Raw genomic sequence first — 27,166 nt, 5'->3', positions numbered from 1 at the left:
ACCTGGATCGTTGACGCTGTACGAGTGCTGGGACGAAGTGATGGAAGTTATGTCCGAAGTTGTCGTCATCACTGTCGTCGGATGTACAACTTGAGCAGTCGACACCTCTCCAGGCACCACCTGGCGATGGACTGCGTTCGGACTCAGAGAACCCGCTAGGCTCGTGGCTTCCGAATTTGCTAAAAATAAAAAAGTTACATAAAGAATTAATAAGAGTTTAGAAAAAATTAAGAGTGGGTTGTAAAATATTTTAATAATATATGTTAAAGTTAGCAATTAAAATATTTTTATTTATATTTTTGGTTATCAGATATTTCTTTAGAAAAATAAAATAAAATCAAAATGCATGCTATAGTTTATGGAAATCATGCTTAGATCTAGCAGACAATAGCTAGTAGTCAAGAAAAGTGTTCAAATAATTTATATACATATATATGAATGTATAAATACCATTATTACATATAAATTATACAAAGCAATGAAAATTTTAAAATAAAAAAAAAACTTAGAAAAAAATACTAAATTAATTAAAGCAATAAAATATTAAATGAAACACAGCAGTATCAAACAATATATGGATGTAGTTTTATGTTGATATTCCAAAATAATAAAACAGATTATTTGATCAATCAAGATATATGAACTTAATGATAAACTTATTATATATAAAATGTAATTCTTTTAATAAATCTAAACCTACTATTAATAGCCTCCTTCATATTAAATCAAAATATATGTTTAAAATGTAATAATGAAAATACAAATAAATGTAAAAAGTGTAGTATACAATTTGCAAATAGACTTAATATTTATAGTAGATATAATCAATATTTTCTAAACTTATAAAAATGTAAACAAATAAAAATAAAATTTTTATTAATATTTAACTAATATTGGCTATACAAATTATAAAATTATTATTATGAAGTGGCTCCAATAACATAAGAATTATAAACTTAAGTTAAAATAAATTATGATAAAAATTAAATCGCAAAAACATACCAAGGGGCAATAAAGGATGTGCTGAAATACTGGAACCAACATTGGATATAGTAGAATGCGACAATCCGGTATGCCGAAATGATTGAGACCTGTTGGCAGAAACAGGGCAAACGGTGTAAAGAGAAACACTATTTTTTTTCCAATGAAAGTAACCCATTAAATTATTTTAACACACCATCAGAAACTTACTATTTGATGTTGTTTTTAATTAATTAATTTTTATTTTTAAAAAAGTAACTATTAATATATAATAAAAACATGCATTTGAAAAACATTTTATATTTATAGCAGACTCTTTTTTATACATCTTATTTTCGGTCAACAAGTTATCAATTTTAAATAATAAAAAAAAAAAACTACTGTAAAATAAACAATATTAAAGAACTATGGAATTGCACTCATCTGAGTTTTTATTAATTAAAAATAATACATTGCCATAAAGAAAAAAACCTAATACCATGTTAATTTTATATTAAACTGCAATATTTTAGACCAAATATGTAAATGTAACATTTAGTTCTAACGTTTGATATATTTTTTATTATGTTATAATTTATACTATCAAGAACACAATACAATTTTATGTATGAATTTGTGATTGAAATATAATTATTTATAAATGTGAATATTTACTTTACTAAACTAAAAATTATATTATACATATATAAAACAACTAATAAGCTCAAATTAAAATATCAAGTCCCATATCGTGTTATAAAATTAACAACTACAAAATATCTTTATTTGATATTTTAGTTTCTGATGTGTTTTTAATTTGGAGCCACTTTCATTGACAAAGATGTGAGAAAAATAAACAAAAAATCATTCTCTTCTATAATTTTTGCATGCTAAGAATTACAACCAAGCTATTCTTATGGTTGTGTGTATTTACTACTAAAAAAAAAAAAAAAATTAATACTTATTGTTCATAAGAATAATATCATTAAAGTTGATTTTTATTATTTGTCATTTATGAGTTATGACTTATATATAGACTTACCTTTGGAATGTTTGACGTTTAACAAAGTTTTCCCTAACAAATTCCACCATTTGTTTTTGAGTTTTACCGCTATATCTATAATTTAAAATATGGTTTTTAAATTTATACATAAAACACACAAATATTATTAGATTGAACCTGAATGATGATCCCCGACTTAGAACTTTAGTTCGCTGACGTGGTAAACGTTTTACAGTGAAACATCTAAAAAAACCATGATTTTCTACACATTTTTTCCAAAAACTTTTACAATCATTACGAGTTTCAAAAATGAATTCCACAATATCTTTAAAATAACCCTGTTAACATTAAAAAATGTGTTATTATTAAAATGTTACAATATTGACTACTTTATTTATTTATCAATAATAAATATAAAAATAACTTACATATCCTTCGGGATGTAGTTTTATGAGGAATTTTTTACGTTTAAAGCTCAATTTTCTGATTTTGGCCCAAGAAAATGTATTGATTTTTGTAAAATTTTGAAAAACCAATACACCCAAATGTGCAACCGAAAGATTTAAAGGAACACCTTCAGGGTCCTTAAAAACAAGTTTTTGTATGTTAAAATATTTTATAAAAATCCAACAATTTACTATTTACCTTTGCTGAATGCATTTTGATCCCATACAATTCACACCGGCGTGCAGTCTCTAATAAATTTAAATCTGCTTCTGCTGGTGATTGTCCTCTATAAAATAAGTTAAAAAATATTATTTAATCAACAAATATGTTAAAAAAGGACTTACATATGTCTTTTATGACTCTCCATTATTCTTATTTCCATTTCTCTGTCTTGGTGAGGGACAAATTTATGTGAGGATAAATATGTGTGATCTGGATAATCATCCGCAGAATAATCACCACATTCAGCTAAAATATTTTATGTACAATTAGTTGCAAATTATAAAAAAAAAATGGTAACTATTATTATAGTTTTACCTTGTACAATATAAGAGGCCATTAAAGCAGCAGTATTATCATTACATTGCATGTGCCCATGTGATAAATCTCGTTTAACTTGTAAACAAAACAGATACCTGGTGTATTCCTCTTCCAATTGAGCAGGATCAGGTGTGTAAAACTTAACACAAAACCTCATTAATGGTTCTACAAGCGACAGTCCTATTTGTTTGTTTAATGGCTTTTCTAGGTCTAACCAATGCTGAAAAATACAATAAAAAAATATTAAACAGAGATCACGTAAAAGAAAGAAAAATTTATTTTTAGTAAACTTACTTTTGTAGAACCTTCTTGATATTCAAGGCCAAAATAATCAGCTTCCAACAAGTTTAGTTGTTTACATACTTGTTCGAATAACACAGACCCATCAGCTTTAGTCTGTAAAATAATATTATATAATAATTACACTTTCCATAAAAAATATACCAAGATTAATGTCAAACCTGCACTTGAAAGAGTGTAACTGAATCGTCCAACATTTGGACACGAACATTGAGCATTTTTCCTCCTCTTCTGGGTGTCGTTGGAGGTGTTTTAGAACCAGCCACACCAGGAGTCGATTGTGAATGGGGTATTTTGTTCAGAGAACTTCCCAGAGAGCTTGGAGTAAGCGATTGGTCTTTTTCCACTGGAGACATTTTCTATACTTATTTTAAAACTAATTTAAAAGTAACAAAAACCAAAAAATTCACGAAACATAAAACATTAAAGTGATTCAAATCATGTTTTCCTATCAACAACATTGATTGGTTCTGCGTGATTGATAGAATCTGTTCTACCGCGGTAGCACCAATGATATTCCATCTGAAATCAAAAACATTAGATTAAAATCTAAACTTATATTATAACATAAAATAAAGCTTAGTATTTTTAGTAATGCCAAACGGATATAAAACCCCATACCTCATTGGAAGGGAAGCAATCATAGTTTTTATAGATCTATTTTTAATCTTTTAAAATAAGCGAGGGGATAGTAGTGGCAAATGATTCTTGTAGTAATTCTATTTATTTTAGACGGCACAAATAAAAACGACTGCGGATACACGGGTGTATGACGAAGTGTTGTGACCTTAAATGATTAGACGCCACCTAATTCAGTTGAACATATTAAATAGAAAAGGTCTCTTGCATACAAAGCCGTACTTCGCCGTTCAATGGTCTGCATAGCGATGCTAAATTGTTTAAATTAATGTGTCTTCAATTTAATTTCATAAATAAACATAAATGTATATAATATATGTATGTAAAAGAAAAATCGTTTTGCATCAATTATCTTCGAATGACTACCAGAAGACGATTATATGATTAATAATTTAAATATATTTAATTAAACTATATACAATTCGTTGATTACATTTTTTTAACTTTATTTATTTTATGTACATGAAGATCATAACTAAAAAATGGTGGATAAGCGAGTACCACTCTACTATACATTAGGCGTCGAGTGGGTCACTATTAAGGGTACGTTATTAAATTTGAATTCAATGATATATCATTGTATACGAAAAACGATTCTAAGCTAAAACGGTCAGTCAGCCTGCTATATCACTAAATATATTAATCGTGATTCGTGATATATTTTTTAATACAACTATTAAAATCATTTATTTTACCTTTAGTAGATACAAAAAGTTGACAAAATTAAAAATTCCCAGTGCTTTTTATTTTAACCTCTCTAAAGTACAAACTAAATCCAATTTGCTACCAGAAGCCATCCCCATTCTTGAAAATCAATTTATCGACTACTTATATTGTACAGTGTACACGTACACACACACACACAAAAAGAAAAACATATGCAATCAATACATTCGATACATCGCTCTGCTTAGAATCTAAAATGTACATATCGAATTAATACATACTACTTACGTACAAGGCCTTTTAAATGGCAACCTCACGAAAATCTTAAAGAAACAAAGACATTATTCTTATATCTTATCGTATTTTATTAGTTTGACTACTAAATATTTGAATAGTATTTATTTTTTATAAATTACTAAATAATTTTCATGACGCTAAAAAAACAAAAAATGATTGTATCCATGGTTGATTGTTTTACAACGACGGGATTCAAAATGTTGCTGATGATGCATAAGACATAAATAATCCAACAGTTAGATTTATTTTAATATGTACACATGGAATAATACCTACATACATCACATATTATGTAGGTTAGGTTAGTAAAGAAACGAGTGAACAATTGAACATACAATTAAATGCCCAGCGACTCAGTCACTTATTTTGTTATTTTACTATTTATTCACATGGACCCATTGTCCATTACATATTACTTCCTTTATTATACATATACTAAAAAAGATGTTATTAAAATTATTCTTCATAAAATACATTCTTAAATATAAAATATAAGTTATTACGAATTTAGATTTCAAATAGTGCATACATATTGTATTTAATATACGAGTACCTATGTAAATTTAAAATATAAAAATAAACTCAACTGTACATGCTTTCATGGCTTCATGGCTACATCGAGAAGTATAATTTAAAGTTTTAAGTTACTATTATAAACACTAATATATTATAATAACCTTGTGTTGGTCTTAAGAAAAGTAAATTTATTTTCTACAGAATAACATGCTGATAAAGGATTATCTAATGTATGTATCATATATGTAACAGTAATTAAAAATTACGTAAAATACTAAAAACGAAATGTCGTATTATTTAAGATAAGGTTTATAAATAAAATTCACCATTAGATCTATCTTCATCATTAATAAACTTTAATCTGCTTTTAGATAAAGCGAATAAAAAAAACAAATAATACAAGTAATTGTACACATATTTTTCATCTTTACTCTTTAAAATAGATTTTGTTTTCGTATTTAGCGAAAAGGTTGTAAATTAAAAAGTTGTTACATAAAGATAAACTTAACTTAAAATGCAACGTGATTACCATTTATAGCTAGTAGCTACTGCTGTACTTATCAATCTAATATAATACTATAAGTAAACTATTTTCCAGTTTTAAGAAAAAATACAAAATTAAACTAGTCAACATCGAAAATGGTATGTCATCTGTAGGTTTTTTTAGTTTGTAAGAACAAAAAATAAAGGATATAATAAAAAAATTTACGCAATTTTGATCTCCCAATGAACCAAGGTACAATTTGCTACCAAAAGTCCAGAAACCACCCAAGTTTAGACCAAAGTATTTTTTCTAATATAGTATTTTTAGATAAAAAAAATTAATGATAAATAAATAAATATATGAGTAAACGTAAAAACTTATCTTTATACATAATTAAATGAAAAAACATCAAAATTAAATAAATTTAAACCGCTAGTCATGGTTTACATCTATCAAAAAATGTTCAAACCAAAAAATAAAAGTTTATAATTTTATTTTGTTATATAATATAACTTATTAGTTTTCGTATTAAATAAAAACAATAGTTAACATTAAAACGATTTAAAAAAAAAGTGCACAAGTAGGTAACTACACAGTAACTATACAGTAAAGTAGGTATCGAGTGTACTTCGTCACTGAACAAGTCACTATACAATGAATGTATTCTATTAGAATTGAATAATGGTAAATCATACAAAAATTATTCTGAATATAGACGGTCAATCTATATTCTAAGTAAACTTACTATAATATAAATGTATAATGATATCATACACCAATTTATTTAACTATTAGTAATATCAATAGAGTAGTTTAAATTAATATTAGCTGACAACTTGACATTTATTATATTATTAAATATTAAAATGATGTTTATAGAATATATATTAATGTTATATGTTTGAGTAAATACCAACATAACATAGAACGATGTGAAATAAATTCGTGGTATAAATGCGGAAAAAGTTATAAGTCCCCCGAGAATAATATTTTTAAAAAAGTACCTAAAATTAATTAATCAATTGTTATTCTACATTTAAGTAACCAAATTCATCAAAATTTGCATTTCAAATGTCTATAAAATAAATTTTGTAAGAACAAGTTAAATGAGATCTTGTATTAAATTTTTAAGTTTTTTATAACAACACTAAAAAAATCGAAAATTACAAATGCCTAAAAGTAAACAGCTTAAATTAAGTCTAAATATTTTAAAAATTTCTTTAAGTATAGAAAATGATGATTCAAGTGAAAAATCTCAAATTTCTACTTTTGGAAATACGAGTACAACAAAAAAACTAAAATCGTTTGATGAGAAATTATTATTTTACACGTAAATTTAATCATAATTCAAACTTCAAACGTTCATTTAAAAATTATGGTAGATTTACAATCAACCTAATTTTTTAATTCCAGTATTAATAACTATAATAAAGAACATTGCATTAAATTTTCGAAATTTATTAAAAAAAAAATATGAACATTTCTATAAATAGCACAATAAAAATAAAAATATTTTAAAGTCATACATATAAAATAAGCTAATATAAACCGCTGGTGAAAATTTTAAAAATATTCGATTATTTGTTTTTGAATTACAAAAAAATAACTAAATCGATTTTTTCGCAAACTGGTTTTTGCATTCAAATTCCAGCTTTTCAAATTTAATTAAAAAATTACTCAAATTATAAGCAAATTTGACAAACAAAAAAAACCCATGCACCATGGACAGGTTTCATTAAGAACACAAATACTTTTTTCATAAATAACTAACACAATGTATCCAACAAGATATAAAAGTTATTAAATCAATTTTAATTAATAACAATATCATCTTAATTCTTCGTAAATAAATGTTATACAAAGTTTACTGTCTTTAAAGTATTAAATAAATATTATTGTTATTTAATCCCCAACATTTATTTTGTTACTGTACTTTCCATAGAAAATATCACTTGAACAATGATTCGTGGAATCAGTATTACGGAATTCTAAAAGAATGGTACAGAGGTTAGTGTCCTCAATGCTGCGCCGATGTTCACTTTAGATCACAGTTAAAATTCTGCTTAAACCCCTTTTGTATACACAAAAACTACAAAATCGATTTCGTTGAATCTCTGTAATAAAAATTAGAATGACTAATGTAAGCGCCGACAAACAATACAATCGAATTCCAGTATTAATGGGGCTGACTCTATATACATTGTAAATTATTTTCAGACGACACTGATAAATTTTTATTAAAACTATCTGTAAATAAATTTATATTTTAATTAAGGCCAAAAAATAAAAACTAATAAATCACGAGGAGTTTCTGATTCATATAATAACATTTATGGGCACATTGTACTATTTTCTAAAAATTGATTCGATCAATTACTACCATCCATAATAGCATAATATAAAACAAAACCGCTGAGTAGTGAACTAGTGGACGAAGAACATTGTCCCTCACACTGTATTATTGAGTTCTTAAAAAGCTAACACATGGTTTAATAAGAATAACAAATGTTTTGAAAAGGGTAGAAAAATGAACACTTCTTATCAATATTTCACATATTGTTGCGGGTAACACGCACATTTACAAATATCAAAAATTGATAAGCACATTATGTCATCATTAGTCATTACGCGCATGCTGCGAATCACGACCTGTATAATACATCACAACAACCTACAGTATCTACAATACACGACATATTGCATGTATTAATCATCCCGCGGAAATCATTCAAAATAAATTTAATTTTCATACACCTCTGAATTCGTGATGTATAGAAGTAATAATATCGGTAACGAAAAAAAATAAAAACTATAGAATACTACATAGTACTTATAGACAAAAACTAAACTCATGAATCAAAGAAAATCAACGAGGCAGCGAAACAACTATAGATTGGAAAAGAGATAAAATATGCTATAAATATGCACCACATCGTCCATGCCGTTAATACAGTCGATACTGCTAGTATACAGGACTTTTTCATGACAACCGTAACTAGTTATTAGCCTTTATTAGGATGAAATCCGGCACACTAATATGAATACAAAACAGACACGATAGACAAGTCTATTCCAGATTTGGGTGTGGAATTCCAGTCGTTCGCGCGCGCAATGCGTGTGTTCTCGAATCACTTTTTTCCTCACTCTCACACGGTCTCTCTCTCTCATTTGTCACACGATGCCGCCTGATAATACATATACACTGTACTTATATATTATTATATGGACTGCGATAACCACGCACTTTACAAAACCACACGGGTCTACACCATACAAATGAATATTGACTGTAAAAGGAAACGTCCGGTAGAGTAATGTTGCAGTAATGTACATGTGTGTATGTGTGTACGTGTACCGTGTACGAGAGTGAGTGTAGTATGTAAGCACATAGTCATCTAAACATCGTTGGTCACGACGTTTTAGTTTTCGTCTCCAGTGTTACAGTCGGATACCGTGTATAAGTTTAGTCACCGTTGACGACGACGACGACGTCAACGCACATGCCCAGTTAATCTATCCCCACCAACGACTACGACGCCGCCGCAATGGGAAAATGTAGTGAGGGATATATGACCATTACACTCCTACAGTATCCTACTACATTATTCACCCAACATCATACAGGGTGATCGAAATTCTGTTAAAACAGTCGCAAAATTAAAAAAAATATATGTAGAAGATATTATTACTTCAACCTTCCAACGTTCCTAACCACGTATATAAACAATAATGAAAAAGCGTAATTTGTATAAAAAATTTTTTTGGAAAATACATTATTAATTTGTTTATTTTATTATCTACTAACTAGACTAAATAGAAATGCCATAATATTAACTCTGCAAGTGTTTTTCGTGTAAAAGTGTAAGATGTAGCCAACGTAATGCTCAATGGAGAATAAAACTAGCAATTAACATTTATTACACATACAAGTATACAACAGGCGTGCATCGAATCAATAAACACAACGAATAATATGAATCTATTAACAACATGATTTAACATATTTATGAAACTCCGTGATAAAATACAACACAATTTTATTCGAAGAAAAATACTTATATTATAAAGGATGCCTTTGAAGTTTGAAAACGTGACATTCATAACACTCTGTATATTTCCAAATACCGAACCGTGTCCTGTTGTTTGGGTCCCGTTGCATGGAATAGGACATGGCGTTTGTAAAGCAGTATGCCATAATAATAATAATAGCAGCAGTCGGTGTGTGCATTCACACAGATCGGCCGACGTACATCCGGCCGCAGGAAATGTGGTATGTTTTTATATTATGTAGAATATATTATATTATTTCATTTACCTAGAACGACATCTGAGGAATGACAAGGCAACTACAGAGTACAAGAACAATATTATTTTTGAATGATAAAAACGTTTAAATGTTAAAGTTAAAATCCAGAAGAATCTTATTATTATTTATTTGTGTGCTATAAATGTCTAATTTTATATAAACCCTTACACACACATACAATATAATATTATCCTCCTCAAAATCAAAAACCTCTTTGAACAATATTTAATGTATTTCAAAGATTTTGTTTGCATATAGTTAAGTTATAACAAAGAAAAAGTATTTTGTATTTATAGGCGCAATTATAATTCAAGGGACTTTGTCATTTCAATCCTAAAATTACTGAATATGTTATTCATGAATTGATTCATAACTTCAGAAGCAAAAATTAGAATTGAACTGTGTATCAATTTCTTTGGAATATAAACTTAATAATTTTTGAATTTAACGTCACGATAACGTTAATTGACATAATAAAAAACTAATTAATAAACCATCTGTTTTAAGAAAAAGACTAAAAACATAGTCAAATAAAAATATAGGTTTTGTTTTCAAAATAAAAATATTATTATTTATGCATCATGGATAACATTTAAAAATTAAAATATTGCAATTGACGCTCATATTTAAAATTATTAATCAATCCGTGTTTTATGTTTTACACTTTAAATTTATATAAATCTAAAATTATCAACCTATCTTAGAAACTCAATGTATTAAGACTAATAACATACAGAATTGTATATACATATTGTACACATAAAAAAATGTATATAAAAATCAAAGAGAACAAACTTCAATATTGATCATTCAAAAGTGAGACAAAAATATAAATCATTTATATTTTTATAAAAAGAAATTCGCTCATAATTTTGTTAATACTTTAATCTTCTATTACCATAATGTTTCTACTTCCATTAATTAATATCTAAACTTAAATGTTATTTATAAGGTATCAAACACAAACGGTGTTTGAAGACACATTCTCGGTGTTATTTTCTTATAGATAATCAAAAACCAGATAATATATATTTATGTATTTGTATCATCGTATTCATATTACCCAACGATAACACAAAAAATTAGTATACTAAAATGAAAATCCACATAAACCATAAAATACACAAGTAATATTTATACGTATTTTTTTTAGAGGACAATTACTTTATAATATAATAATTAATAATACTATATACATTTGTGTGTAGTAATTATAATATACTGGATTCGCTGATCGTTATAATTCAACTAAAAATACTGCTATTAACTATATGAGAATATTTTGATTACACTAACCAACCTACACAACTATCCAAAAGGAATGGATACACTGAACATATTTTAAATCTTAATCAATAAATTATTGACAAAAATATCACCTACACCATCGAAATAATATGAAAAATAATATTGTAATCAGAAAATCTATTTGAAGTAAAAAAAGTTTTTTAATACTTATATTAAGAATTTAAACAAACTCAACGCATTCGTCAAAATGGTGCTTAATAAGTACAATAAACTGTACTTATTACGAATATTATAAATATTATAAATGTAATACGATATAATATTGGTAATTTACCTCTTAGTACCTAATACATAATCGAAATGTTCAAAATAATATCTATACTATGAATTTTATAAAATATACTTACTTTTTTATTAAAAGGAAACTTAATATAGACATACATGACCACCCACTAATTTTATCATAAATAAATGCGATGACCATAAACAAAACAGTTATGGGTTAGGCGCCGCCATCAAAGCAGACTAAATTAAAAAAACATGTGTGAATTCCAGCTCTTTTAAATATATGTACATATTTGATATTTACAAGCAAATATCAATTTAAGCTTTATTGTCAATTTTAAATTTTCGTCTTCTAATTGATTTTTTATAAGGCTACTAATAGTTTTCTAAATAACTAACACGTTTAGAATATATAGATATTAGGTATATAAGTGTTTATAATATAATATTAATTAATTAAATATTAAATAAAAAAATATTGTAACAAAGAAAAAGAAACAAAATATCCTTTACACGCGCGAGTCATAAATGTGATATTAGAAAGTAATGATAAAAAAAGACTAAAAATATGCAAATGTTATCAACAGTAGCGTCAAATGGTTATTACTTATTAGTTATTTTCCTTGTTTAAAAAATTAGTGATAAATTCTTATAAAATCTAAATATATTTAAATTATCGTTTAGACTCAATTTCAATTTATGGAACTATCTCGATATTTTGTAGCATTTTTATGGCCAAAAAATGTCCACAGAAAAATACATCATTTTAAAGCCAATAGGAATAAAACATATACCTAGTCCTGAAATGTATTAAAGGTTAGGTAGAAAAATATTAAGTTTTTACAAAAATACCAAATATTATGATTTTATTATGTTCGTCATACCTGAAAAAAGGTAAATGGACATATAAATACCCACACTAGTTGTTATAGACGTATAGTTGACATTGATAAGGTAAAAAACTATTCATAACATAACATAATGCATATAACACTGTATGCCCACCTTGACGTGTAGGTACTATCTGTCATAATCATAAGAAATTTGTACTCATAATACACAAGTATTACCCGTAGAAGACGTCATAATACTTAAAGTTAACATTAATTTATAATTTTTATATAGCTTATTTTGTTAATTAGCTATATAGGTGCTGATTAGTATTGTGTATAATCTTATATAGCCTCCATCCTTCCACAGAGCCACCCTAGAGCAATATATCATTTTAATACCTCAATATCAATAAGGAGCTATTAAAACAACATATATTTCATGTATAATACCATACGAATATGTGAAAGGTGCTGCCCTGGAGCAAAAGCTCCTTTTGAACCTATATTAATCCGATCCTGCCCTTCCGATTCATACATCCTTTGATGCTATCTCCAATTCCTGTATGTTATTATAGACGTTGTTTGTTCTTTATAGACAAATTACTGAATTTTGTTTTATAAAAAGCAAGCGAACTTGTTGAACTATATTATCGAGTGTTTTGACTAATTTATTATAAGTAAAATGGTATTAATAATAGAATACAACAATAAACACATATACTGATTACTTAAATTAATTAAATTATTTATAATTATATATAACTATATTTCTTAATCAATTATGACTTAATTTAAATGTTGGCAGTCGAAATTATTCAATTTAGTAATTGAACACTTAACTATATATATTATTTTTTTTTTTTTAATATAACTTTTTTGGTACTTATTTATAATATATTTAATATTATGATGCAAAACAAAAATTAATTTCGAAGCAAAATTTAAATTTGCATGTGTTCGTAATAATATAGTATAGGTTAATAATTATATTACAACTATTATTTGTAACAAGTATGAACGTACTCTTTTAAATTTCTAAAAAACTTTAAAGATTTATATATTATTCATCTATAATCTAGGTTTATATTTTACGCAGATATGACGTGTAAATGCCTAACATCAAATTTAATTATTTGAATACTTTAATTCTAAGAGAATTTTTACGTGTCACTATAACTAATAAGCACTTATAACCACTTATTCTATATGTAGGCCAATGAGCTATTGTATAAATATGATAAAAAAAAAAAACGTGCCTATTTAAAAAATGTTATTTCTTAATTTTATGATGGAATTTTTTTACACAAATCTCGCAAACCACTTGAATTCATAACATCCCGATATGCATACACATAAAGATAGTTATAAATCGATCCGTCTGCTGCCCTCTGGTAAAACTTTAAAATGGGTCATTCCGAACGAGTTTATAAAATAGGTATATTATTAAGAAGACAAATCGTACCTTTATCGGTATCTAATTCTTAAGCAAAATACCAAACCAAAGTTCAAACATTCAGGGATTTTATTTAAATGTATATAAACACTATTTAACAGAAAGTAAAAAAGTCTATATAGATTAATAAATTTATTTAATAATATATTCAATAAAATAAAGAAAACAATAATGGCAAACTTTTTGAAGATCAGTCTATACACAGTCTATTGCAAAATATTGGCGTTTATAAAAATATTTGTCATTAATATAAATTCCAATACAAGGATTTTAAAATGTCTTATTCCAAATCAGAATATTCCTCGAAGAACTTTGGTATAATATAAAAATTGAATTTTTAACAAATAATTAATTGGATAGCTATAAGTATTAAAATTTTGATAAGCAGAGCAGAGTAACAAAATGGGGTAACTACGCAACATGATAGTCTACTACTCAGCTTATCTAAGCTTTTAACACCATAAATAATTAACTACTTGTTCAAATTTTGATTTTTATACATCGATATCTATTTTGATTTTTTTTTACAACCTACTCGTATAAAATGAATCAAAAATTATTAATAATGTTTAATATTTAACTTTTTTGAATCAAGCATATTAACTATTTCTTCAGAATCAATATGTATCTCACAACACGTGAATATTCATCAGTGCACAATACTACGATGGTAAGAAACGAGTAACGATTCGTGCCCGCGACAAACGAATATACAATTATTTGATATTTCGGGGGGAGGAGAGGCTTAGACCTTAAACCCCTAGCAACAGTACTGGCAATCTGGTCTAGAGTTTTAATGAACAAAATTGCTAAGGATATGTGAAACATAAGTGATAAATAAAACATTCTGTTTAAACTTAATCCCCGAGTATAAATACATAAACGAAAAATATTATGGCGTAAGTTTAGATTTAATAAAGGATAATCGGGTTTAAATCTTATAAAATTATCACAGGTTGTTACGAACTTATATAAAAATGCTATCAAAGACGTGAAATCACCAATAATTTATAAGCCATCGTCACGCAGCTGTCTTATAGGACTTATTATATAGATATTGTCTTCCGTCTTATAAATCAAAAAATCTATAGTAAATTTGATTATTATCAAATTTAATGGTAAGAAAATTATAATTATCTAGGGCACTAGAGGATAAGAAGAATTACAAACTCGTAGAGAGTAAAGCTTCATCGATCTTGAAATATAAAAATTAGTTATTTTACCTATGTAAAATATTACTATATTTTAATGCCTAAAAGTCGCTTTAATTTAAACATAAATAAAAGCCTAAAGATACCCTAGATAATATTCTTATGATTAAATATTATATTAAGTCAACTCACCCTTATATTAGAATGAACTACGAAAAAATACGTCTGTAAAACGGCGACGGAAAATGTGAACATACAACATTTTATTAAAAATTGACGAGACTAAATAAGGCGAAAATCCGTTGTAACAATGATTTAGTACGATTTGAAAATAAAAGAATATTAATAGAAAAATATCGGAAATGTCTACTTCTTCTATTTAACATAATATCGTAATAAATAACAATATACATAAAAGACGATAAAAGATGACTCAGCTTCTCAAAACTATAGAGTACTAATTGCACAGATAAGACATATTTGGATTAACAAAATTTAATTAGACTGATGTGAACTAATTTGTATCTTGGTAGTAAGTTAACATAGGTTATTTTGAAAATAATTAATCACTAAATGTTGACATTTTTTTAATGAGACATATTTATTTTAAAATAATAAGTAGGAACCTATAAAAATTAAGAATCTGTTTAACGCAAACAAATTTGACAAATTAGCATAAATTAGGTATTTAAAATTTAATTAAAGAAATAATTAAAAAAAGTACAATAACCTCAATTCTACCTTAGAAAATATGGCTATTATCTCAATACTCAGAATTTTTTATCATAACGTCATAAGTACAAGGGCTTATAAATAGGTAAAATTGAGTCAAAGTAAGTAGTAAGTAAATAGGTAATAGCTAAGTAAAATCCAAAATAACAAATGTATACTTTAATATATTAATTAAAATAGATAGATAATAAATACACCAATTAACAATTTTTAAAGGAATTTAGTATTTACTGGTCTATTATTGTTATACCACAGGCTGTGTAACTTATATTGCCCCATTAAGCATAGAAAAAATACTTATATACCTAGTTTTTAGTCTCAAATGTTTCAATACTTTTTGTACATTTATTAATAGAGACTAAAATCATCTGATATTATACAAGAATAAAATTTCAAAAGTAAATATAAATTTCCTCTAAAATAAAATATTAAATTCTAACTGATACACTCGCATATGTTATTGCTGGTCTTATAAACATATAACATAGCAAATTGACCTATTATCAAAATTATTGTAAGTTAAGATTATTATTTATAATACCTATCTCATCAATTTTTAAGATATTTTGATTTTTAACCAATTAATGTGTTATGAGTAAACAATAAACATAATACTAAAATATAAAAATGTTCATAATTTGCTTAAAAATTAAAATATCATGAAAAACTGTAAGCAAATTTGGTATGTTGTACGTACATTTAAAAGATGGAGACCATCTTGTACAAGTTGTAAGCATCCTTTTAAGTACAAAACATTAGATATATTAATTAAAACAATTGTGGTGAAACACTAAACGTATAAATCTGAATAAACAAAAACTTGACAATGTAAAAATACGAACAAAGTAAACATATAAAAATATATTAACGGGTTTTATTAATGAAAAGTATGTTTCTTAATGCTTATTAACTGCATTTATATGTATAAATATTTTTCAAATAGAATACCTACATATATTCTAAACAACATAAAGTAGATTGCCAGTCTTGGAACATATGGCAAATAGATGTTAATAGTAATAGAGATGAGAACTCTAATGTGAACAGATACAGATTAGATGAATTTTATAACTTGCATAATATCAGATCATTAAAGAATTAAGAAAAAGAATAATTATTACAAATAATAATTTACAACTAAGTTTTGAATTATATGTTTACAGTTTACATGGTAATATCAGTTGTATAGTTTGTGACAAAATAATAATAGATAATAAACTAATACCAAATTAAAATTACCCATATCTGTACCTAGCTCAAGTAATAATTGTTAATATAATTTTATTTTTTCATATTTTTCTTTAAATTATACAAAAATAAAAATAATTAGGTAATTGGATTTATAACTAAATTAAAAGTTTAATCCAAATTTAATCATGAAATTGGACCGCCAAATGCTACTAAGGTAATGACAGAGGTAATATAAAATAAATAAATAACTGTTATGAGTTATACAAGTGTATGTTGTACAAATAAATATACAAATTTTAAAATGAATTTGAACAAAGTATACCTTTTTTTTAAAAAATCACCAATGCTAAAAAGGAACTAATTAGAGTGCCTCAAAACCGTCATAATTTATTGATGATTTTTTTTTAATTTCAAATGGCGATTTATTGATGATAAATATAATAGATACATTACATATGCATTTATATCATAATAATATATATCATAACCTTTCTACTGTTATTTAACCATTTAGTGGTAAACATTTAAATTAAAAGTACATTAATATTTACAAGTTTAAATATTCAACTAAGTACTCCTAAATTAATTTATTATACAAGGAATCAACTATCAAGCATTTATTTATTGATTTATTGATTTTGTTAACATAGCCCAAATAAAGAGCTAGCTCTCATAGTTAATGCATATTAAAAGATAATATAGTTAATTAAATATTATTAATAATTATGATTCAAATATCCATATTATAAATTAATATTGGCCTTTAGAAATATAAAATTATATTTATTGGTACCTATTTAATTATCCATAAAATGTGTTATTACCTACTCTAAACATGGGAGTAGGTCATACTCATTAATCATTATCATTAAGATAGTGTAGGTACTGCATAATTGTTTTATTTTTTATTAATGCATTATATGGAATATTGAAATCACAATTGACAAAAATAATTATTTTGTTAAGAATTTAAATTATAGATCAACGAGTAATATTAAGGGTAATGTTATGTTAAAAAATAATAATCATAAACAATTATTTAAATATTAAATTTAACAATTAATAATAATATGGTAAATATGAAGCTACCATGGGCACAATACAAGTATTAATGAAGTTAAATATTTTATCATTCATTAGCTATATAGGTAGTTTATGCATAATATACAATCTTGAAAGCAAGACAATAAATAAGAAATAAGAATTCCAGAGAAGGATTCTATAAAATGCAGTTAAATTGCTTATATATTTTAAACAAGGTAATACTAGTTTTATATTGATGTTGTATAGTAAACAAGTAGATCTCACTAAATCATTATCTATAATTATTCAAAATAAATATTACAAATTACAACAAACTACAATCGCTCTAAAATGCAAATGTATTTTTAATTACCTAGTAGATAAAAACGAGAAAAGAAATATTTAGATACCTAGACACATACATAATAGTAAAATACACAAATATATTTTAATAAAAAACAGAAATACTTAAACTTCACCCGAGCATCTTAATCATTAAATTAATAAGCAATAGGCCTAACTGATAGTGACTATATCGGACCATTTGGTTTTATCAAATAATAATATGATACGAGTAGACTTTGTGCTTTTAATAATGAACATTCAAACAAATGAGATTAAAACGGAGCAATAAAAAACATGAAAATGATCAAATAAAATAGCTAACAACAAACGAAGAAGTCATATTTCTGTACACCTCAAACACATATTTTAGGCCTTTAGGGAAATCGGGGGTGGGCGACGACGACGGATGGTACAATCCATTGTACACATTCCGTGCTACACAGGGGGTTAGCTAGATCGTACATAATACGGTACGTTACAGTGCCCAGCCACAACTCCCAAGACACCACCTGAGAGACCCGATGCACGCGAAACCGTCGGTGGGCTGTGCGCACGTACTACACACACAATCCCGCAATACGCGCCCCATTTGCGACTATCGGCGGTCGGCCGACGAAGCAGCTGCGCGGAACAAATCCATCGGCGTGGAGCCTATGGAGCTTACCTTTAGACGAAGACGAAACGTGTAAAGACCACCGGACACCGGTCGCCAGCTCGGAAGACGGTTTCGACGGGTTCACCAATCGTAATTGGAACAGACTAATTCGCACGTACAACACATCGCGCGCGTCGCCGCGGTCGGTCGGGCCGAGTGGAGAAAACGCACCGCGCGCGCACACACACTCACACACGCTGTAGCACACACGCGCGCGCACAAACGGGTAACAACTACTATAACAACGCGATCACACGCGCTCGCACACACACACGTCCACAATAGATATTATAACTATTAAGTACTACACAACACGGGCCCCGCAAATCGGGCGACGAGTTAATCAGCGGAAAGAAAAAGCGGCACACGCACGCCCACCGCGCCAGTTGCGACTCGCGTCAGCGGACCGGACCACTTGAGGACGAGACGACTCGCGGTAGGGCCAAGTTCGGACGGGAACGTGAAAGCGATAACGACGTCGACTGCCGGCGAGTACGGTGTGTACGCGACTCTCTGCCGAGTGCCAAGCGGAGAGATCGGCGTTCGGACGTGCGTACGGGCGGCGACGGCGGTAGTGCGTACGGTTTCCCGCCCACCCGCCCAGTGCTGCCACCCGACGGCCGTGTCGCGAACTAGGCGTGCCAAAGACCGATGACAATCGCGTGCGCGTTGCGAACCGCGTCGTACACGTACGCTACACACTCTGCCGAATTGTACCGCGCCTCAAGACGGCGACTCCGCGAAATGTACGTCCGGACCGGACGGTTTACATTACAATAATAAGTGTATTATGATACATTGTGGTCATTAGAACCGACTAAACAAGTGATTATTTTTTATACCCGTTTTGGGTCATAATAAACAATGAATTATGTTTCGAATAATATATTTTTTGTTTATTATTGAACATAATAATATAATATTATATCATATATGTACGATACTACGATGTACCTAATACATTGAAATTGAGGGATTATATTTTACCAAAAAATGTACATCTAAACTGAATAGTAAAGTACTAAAGTCTAAAATTAATATAGCAGGTAAAAATGTTTTGATGTTTTTTTTTACATCGATATATTTTAATAAATGTCGATATGTCGACCACCACCACCGATGTTCAAAAAATGTTGTCCGTCCGTCCAGAGACCGTCTCCACGGATAGTCAATGTCGATAGTGACGTCACCGGAACGTCGCAACTAAGACCGCCACTGCGGGAGATCAGCCACAGTTAAAAGACCATAAATATTTACGATTTAAACCACCACCGTCAATACCAGCCAAAAACTGTGGAATTTACTTATTTAGTACCTATGTATACAAGTATTCAGTGTAATATCTACCTACGACCTACCTGCTACCACGATTAAAGATATATATCTTCACACGACTATTATTATACATAACCTACATCGAAATTCCCTGAAAAGAGGGTGGTAAAGGACGAGAAGGAACATACGCATAAGAATTCGTTTATGGTTTATAGTTGTGGTATTTCAGATAGGACGTCGATTTTACATTTGTATCTGCGCAAAGACCACGATTTTACAGACGACATTTTAGCGTCAAACGCGCGTGAACAATTCGTTTTTCGCGTCGACCGTAATGCTGATACTCAATATCTTTCGCCGAGTTCACGCACCCTACCCAATCAAACTGCATGCTATTAGTATATTTTATATTATCAATATGTATGTAAATACCGAGTGATTCATTTAACTCTAAAACTTTTTTTTTTGTTTTTGAAAATATTAATATTGATAATATTATTCTAATAATAATAATTTTTTATCGTTATCATTTATTTTTTATTTTTTTTTATGTTAACATCTATTATTAATTCTTTATTTCATGGCAGAATATTTTTTAGAGTCCATCAATGTATAAAATAAAAATTTTGACGAGCAGCTTATGATATACGAAATTATATATAGTTTTACTAAGCTTAGTGGCATATTACAAGAATACCTACTATCAGATACGAATTAGGAATTTTACACCACAGGTAAGAAAAACCTAGGTACCATATTACCTAAAAATGCTCTCCAAAATTCAAAATTTACCGCCCGAGGCCCAAGTCCCACTGCTCCCCTAAATACGTTTCTGCCAACTATACAAAATATTATTAATGGCCTACTCCGCTTTTTAAGTTTTAAAAACTTATAAGTTTTTTTTTATTTAAAAATGAATATTTACAATCTGTGTACATTTAATACAATAAGTACATTTTGAAGACTAATATAACAACTATACTTATCCAAAATTTGATTTTAGAAATCGAATTACGCCGAATAATATTCTGCATCGTAATTAAAAATTAAAAATTTATGTTGTAAAAAATAGTTTTAAATATTTCGGTATTCTATTATTGTATAATCTTATTTTTACAGTGGTTTATTAACTACTTAATGATATACTCTATTGTCTGTATTAATGTATAATAATAATTATTTACCTTTTTTCTGATACATTTTGTACCTAAATTATTTTTCAACATGAAATGTCACTGTCTAAAGAATTCTTCATTTTAAATTAATTTAAGTTGAGTGCTGGTATAGCATGTAGGTATTGAAATTGAAGTACCAATCTTTAAATTGGTCGTTGAAGGTACCAATAATATATAATATTGATAACCAATCTTGGGAAAAAGTTCTAGTGAAGAAATAATTGAGTATATTATTGCGAGTGGTTCTGTAGATATTTACTGAGTAGGGAGTATAAACTAAAAAATCATATGTGAGCAACAATTTTTGGTTTTACTACAAAATTATGCCTAATGCCTATTATGATCGGATCTAAACAAATAATACGAAGTAACGATAATGTACTATAATATACCTATTTCATATATTTATATATTAATACGTAAAATACGTTATTTATATTTTATAATATATAATACTAAAAACGAAAACGCTTGTGTGGATTATTTTATTCTATAACAGTTTTACCTACATTTTGAATATGTATACACACAAAAACCTACACAGCTTACAAAGTAATAAAAATATTATAAATTTATAATGAATTCTTCATAACAGTTTTAGAAGCGTATGAAAATATGAAATTGTATATTTTTCAAAAATTACAGGTACCTCTATATTCATTCCCTTATAGACTTATACTATAAATGCATGTTACAGAAGACGTAAAACATTATATGTAACGTTGGTAACAACCAATGTTATCGTTAGCAAAAAAATGTAAAAAACCAAGAAATCAAAATGAAATTTTACATCTTGGGTATCACACACATTACCAGACACTTATTCAGAAATTTGACGCCCGCGAGTGCTAATGTTTCTTTATTATTATTTTCTCGACTTGAAATAGGCATTTAACTTAATGTATAGGTGAATAGTGAAATTGCATAAAAATTAAATACTTTGACTATATGCCTATTGCCTAGGTATTTAGTAAAATGCCTTTTGCCTGATTTAACTAATTGTCTACGACATATAGGTACATTCATTTGGAAATGATAAATCCAGATCCGTTGAATAGTGTATTCAACAGGACATTATACCCGTATGTGTAGTCTGGTTGTCTCTATCTTATCAGCGTAGGTACATCATAGCAAATTTGCATTTAGTAGAACAAATTGTATATTGTTAGCTTTAATATTGGAGTCAGTTTACCCATAATTAAACTTAAAGGTACAAATATTATCCGGGACATGTCATAATATACTGTTGATATTATCATTTTAAAGTGAGTTAAAGCTATATAGAAAAATTATAACTTTAAAATATTCATAACTCTCTTTAAAATTATAATAATATCAATAAAAGCATATGCCATTTAGCCATTTCCTAGATAATATTCTTACCTTTAAATTTGATAATAGGTAAATTTACTCTAATATTAAAGTTAACAACACAAAATGAATTTTATCTGTTTCTTTAAACTAAAATACGGAAATGTGGTTCCTCACTCAAGGTTAGAAATATATACCACAATTCTAAATATATGAATTACCTAAGTGACTAAGTTTACTGCTGTAAGAAAAAGTAAAAACCGCTAATTTAAAATTTCACAATAGTTTAATATTTAACTGATGAACGCGGAGTAGCATACGTCTGAAAAGTTGACCTAAAATATGATATTAAAATTTAAAACCTGTAGATATCAGGATTCGAATTATTAATAAAGGGGTGCTGGTACGGAATACCTAATATTTTACGGTATGTTATCATTAAGTTATGACTAGATGATAATGTACCGTATGTACTGGCGAATCGTAATAACTAATAACTATATGATCTATGTCTATAGCCTGCTATAGTCTATAGGTGTCGTTAAATATCTAATAACTCATTATTTTTTTAATTTTCAATCATCTACATTACCTAAATGATAAAAGTGATTCAATAAATGAAATAAAAAATTTATTTAAAATATATATTTCACAAAAATTTAGTATAATAGTATACCAACAAATTTCTATTTGACCGATCACTGATTACTGATTGATTCTCTATAAAATTCTGTATTCTTTGAAACTTCTAGTTAAACTAAATAAATTACTATACTAATAAAACTAGAAGTATGAAAATGAAACACTTATTTTCTTTGTTCACACTGTTTTACAGAGGAGTAAGTATGATTGTGTTTGTTAGCAATTCCTAGTTAATTATATTAATTTATATAATATGGCCTTTTTTTTATATAAAATATAAATTATGAATAAGAATGTATCTAAAATTACCTTGTAAAGCTATTTAACATTGTATTTTTTAAACAGTTATATTTATGTAAAATAGTAAAACACCTTGATCATTGTCTGTTACCTATTAGTTTTATGTAATATATTTAAATTTACTTACAGAATATGATTTATTTTTATATATTTATCAATATAACTTTATGAAATTTGTATGTAAATATTATCAACATCAGTATTCATAAAATATATGTTTTTATCTTCGTATTTATACATTCATAATCATTATACAATGTAATATTTAATAAAGTTGGCAGTAGCAAATACATTTTCATTAAATTATATAATATTAACCAGTAACCTGGCTAACAAGTGGCAATATAATAAGTTCTTAAACCAATATAGCTCAGCATTGGAAACAAAAAAAATTAAAACTTTGCCTCTTAAAATACCAAAACAGAGGCTGAGTCCTTCAATGAAAGAACTACCTATTCAATAAATAAAAACAGATCAGAATTCAATTGTATAGTATAAATAGTAACAATGTGCACTTGAAATAAATAATATGGACGTTAAATAAAGTTATTACATTGGCGAAACTTTATACAGAGATGAAAAATATAATCATGTACCCACCGGCCACCATAGTATATTAATGTGCTAAAATGATGTAACTATATAAGTATATTCTTTAATATTGAGCCAGTTTTTTATGTAAAAAATATGTAATGTCTAAACTAAGTCCTTACTTTTAATTTGTAGTTTATTTTATATCATATAACTAATGTCTATATTATACATAAATATGTAATAGATAATATAATAGATGAGTCTTTAACTAGTGGCTAATCTTAGAAACTACTGGACCGATTAAAATAAAAGTTATATTAATAGATTTCTGTTTGAGACTCGTTTTAAGGTTATTTTCAAGTTTCAACTATTATACTTAGTTTGTTATTTTGCTAAATAGGATGGCTGATGGATTACGTATGAATGTACGTACGTATGAAATGGGGTAATTTTTCGGTTATGAATGACGTTGACATTAGAAAATGTCAAATTATAACAGAAAAAAATGTGTAAACATATTTATATACCTAGTCTATAGACTAGCGACCCGCCATTCGTTAGTATGCGATTTTTTTAAATGAAAGAAAATAATATTTTATTTCTAATTTGATTTCAAATGTTCAACAAAAGGCAATGTTCTTATGTTTGTAGTTTATCAATATTCAAAAACTCAAAAACTACTACATCGATTTTGACGAATTTCGGAAATTGCAACAGTTATTATAGAGATCCTTATCAAATAAGATATACAATATAGTCTATAGATAATATATTACATTAGGTTTATTAATTAAGATAAATAAATACCGTATTACAACTAGACGTAGTGACGTACTACGTAGTATAATATATTTTAATTCATTAAAATAAATAACAATTTTATCAAATATCAAATATAATCTGTTTTTTATAAACGTGATTGCTAGATAAAACAAAAATTATTTCTGGTTTATAAAAGCTGTGTTAACTGTTAAGATATTATACAGTATATACAACAGAAAACAAACATACACAGTATCTGAATTTTAAATTTACTTTAATTTTTCCAACCTATTTTACCTATATATGATTGCTGAATACCGGATACCGTACCTACATGAAGTAAGACTAGTAAGAGGTAATTTAGTATTTACAGATTAATAATATTAATGTGTTAATAATTATTCATAGGTAACTTTATATAAAATAACATTGAATAATAATCACAATCAGTAATATTACAAATTAGTAATTACAATAACACGAATATATAAAGAAATCTTTCAAAATTATTTATTTAAACATTTCATTATTTTTATTAAATATTTACAAATATCTGAAATAAAGTAGTCAACTTTATTAAACGTATCTAATTATTCCTCTATTTCCTCTAATTTCGCACAAATATCTGTTTAGGGACCTTTGCTGTATTCTTGGTATGAACTATCCATGTTATTTTATAGATACTTCGTTTATAATAGATAGACAGGTATATTTTATTTATTATTATTAAACATTTTATAATAATTTTTTCAAGTGCATAAAAGCTCAGAATGTAGACATTAATGTTGTATTAAACAAATTATAATGCATATTATATAATTATATTATTTACTTGATAAAATAATAATCGAATACAGTTGTGATTTGTAATAAACTAGATAATTTATTAATAAACTTTTGTTTTAATTTAAACCATCTCATCAGGAGGGAATTGCGTTAGCATTACTTCCCTAAATATACCTATTAATACACCTAGATAATTATAGATTTAAATCGTGACATATCCAATATATCCAGGAAAACTGTACACACTGTTGTCTTTATATTATTGGATACGTGCCTGAATAAACACATTGTCTAGTTACTAGTTACTAGTTACTAGTTAGTAGTTGGTAGTTATACCTACGTCAGAATACAGCGTTCCATTATAATTTTATTCAGATTAATGCGTCCTTCATTGCAATTACCTATTTGAATTAACAAACATCAAATACATTGTATTTATGTAAGTACTCTGCAAAATATTATCTTATCGAGCGGAACGAAACAATTTTGCAAGGCATAATAGTATAATTAATACATAATATATACCATATACTAATATGCTATGTATGTTTAAATTGCGCATAGACGATAGTATAACATAATATTTAATAAAATATGTTCTTAACAAACAAATTAAATGAAGTTAACTACTTAGAAACGTGAATTCAAATAATTAATAAAGATTATATTTATTTCCATACATACATAAACATAATAATATAAATATAGGTAACATAATATAGATAATAATAGTTAGGTTTATGTATATAATATATTCTATTATATAGATACTAAGATAACAATATAAAATGAATATATTAACTAATTATTAATATAATAGTATATTAATTTAAATAGTAGTCAGTGCCCAGTAGGTATCTGCATCCTAAAATAATATAATCTATGTAATTGTATAGCTATAAATGCGTATTAACTAATAACTAATAATATCAAAATATCATCGTTCATTATATTTTTATATTATTATTTAATAATTAATTAATAATTAATTGAGGTAGATATGTATACCTAAGTATCTAGTAAGTACCTTACTAATTTAGTAAGTTCAGTCATGTTACGTGAAATAATAAATAAACAAAAGTATAGAAACAAAATAATTTATTAATTAGTGGTATCATGATACTTATTGCAATAAGTGAACAAAATGTACCTATTCGTCTTTTAAAATATATAGTTTAGGTAACTATATTCATTATTCTAAACAATCTAAACTAAGAAACTGAGATTTAACTGTCTATAGATTTAATGCTGTATTCAATACCTACCCATCATTCAGTCATTATTTTGAATATGCATTTTATACTTTT

General features: G+C 27.0%; 1 protein-coding gene across 2 annotated transcripts in view; it reads right to left on the bottom strand.

Moving 5' to 3' along the window:
• Window positions 1-19,605, bottom strand: part of LOC132921590 (FERM, ARHGEF and pleckstrin domain-containing protein 2-like) — a 33,024-nt gene extending 13,419 nt beyond the window's left edge. The window contains exons 1-11 of one of the 2 annotated variants that reach the window (XR_009660913.1): window positions 19,084-19,605; window positions 3,412-3,772; window positions 3,245-3,346; window positions 2,948-3,170; window positions 2,755-2,878; window positions 2,609-2,696; window positions 2,392-2,547; window positions 2,141-2,301; window positions 2,003-2,077; window positions 1,003-1,091; window positions 3-179 (exon numbers count right to left, since the gene is read on the bottom strand). Coding sequence is in view for 1 of the 2 variants with exons in the window: in XM_060984693.1 (XP_060840676.1) it covers window positions 3-179; window positions 1,003-1,091; window positions 2,003-2,077; window positions 2,141-2,301; window positions 2,392-2,547; window positions 2,609-2,696; window positions 2,755-2,878; window positions 2,948-3,170; window positions 3,245-3,346; window positions 3,412-3,606 (1,390 nt within the window). In the remaining variant the exon portion in view is untranslated. The remainder of the gene's footprint in view (window positions 1-2; window positions 180-1,002; window positions 1,092-2,002; window positions 2,078-2,140; window positions 2,302-2,391; window positions 2,548-2,608; window positions 2,697-2,754; window positions 2,879-2,947; window positions 3,171-3,244; window positions 3,347-3,411; window positions 3,773-19,083) is intronic. The other variant, XM_060984693.1, reaches the window with a different exon arrangement.
• Window positions 19,606-27,166: the final 7,561 nt, after the last annotated feature.

The sequence above is a fragment of the Rhopalosiphum padi genome, chromosome 2, assembly GCF_020882245.1.
Source record: "Rhopalosiphum padi isolate XX-2018 chromosome 2, ASM2088224v1, whole genome shotgun sequence".
NCBI classification, from domain to species: Eukaryota; Metazoa; Arthropoda; class Insecta; order Hemiptera; family Aphididae; genus Rhopalosiphum; species Rhopalosiphum padi.
This window is presented reverse-complemented; position numbering and strand designations above follow the sequence as displayed.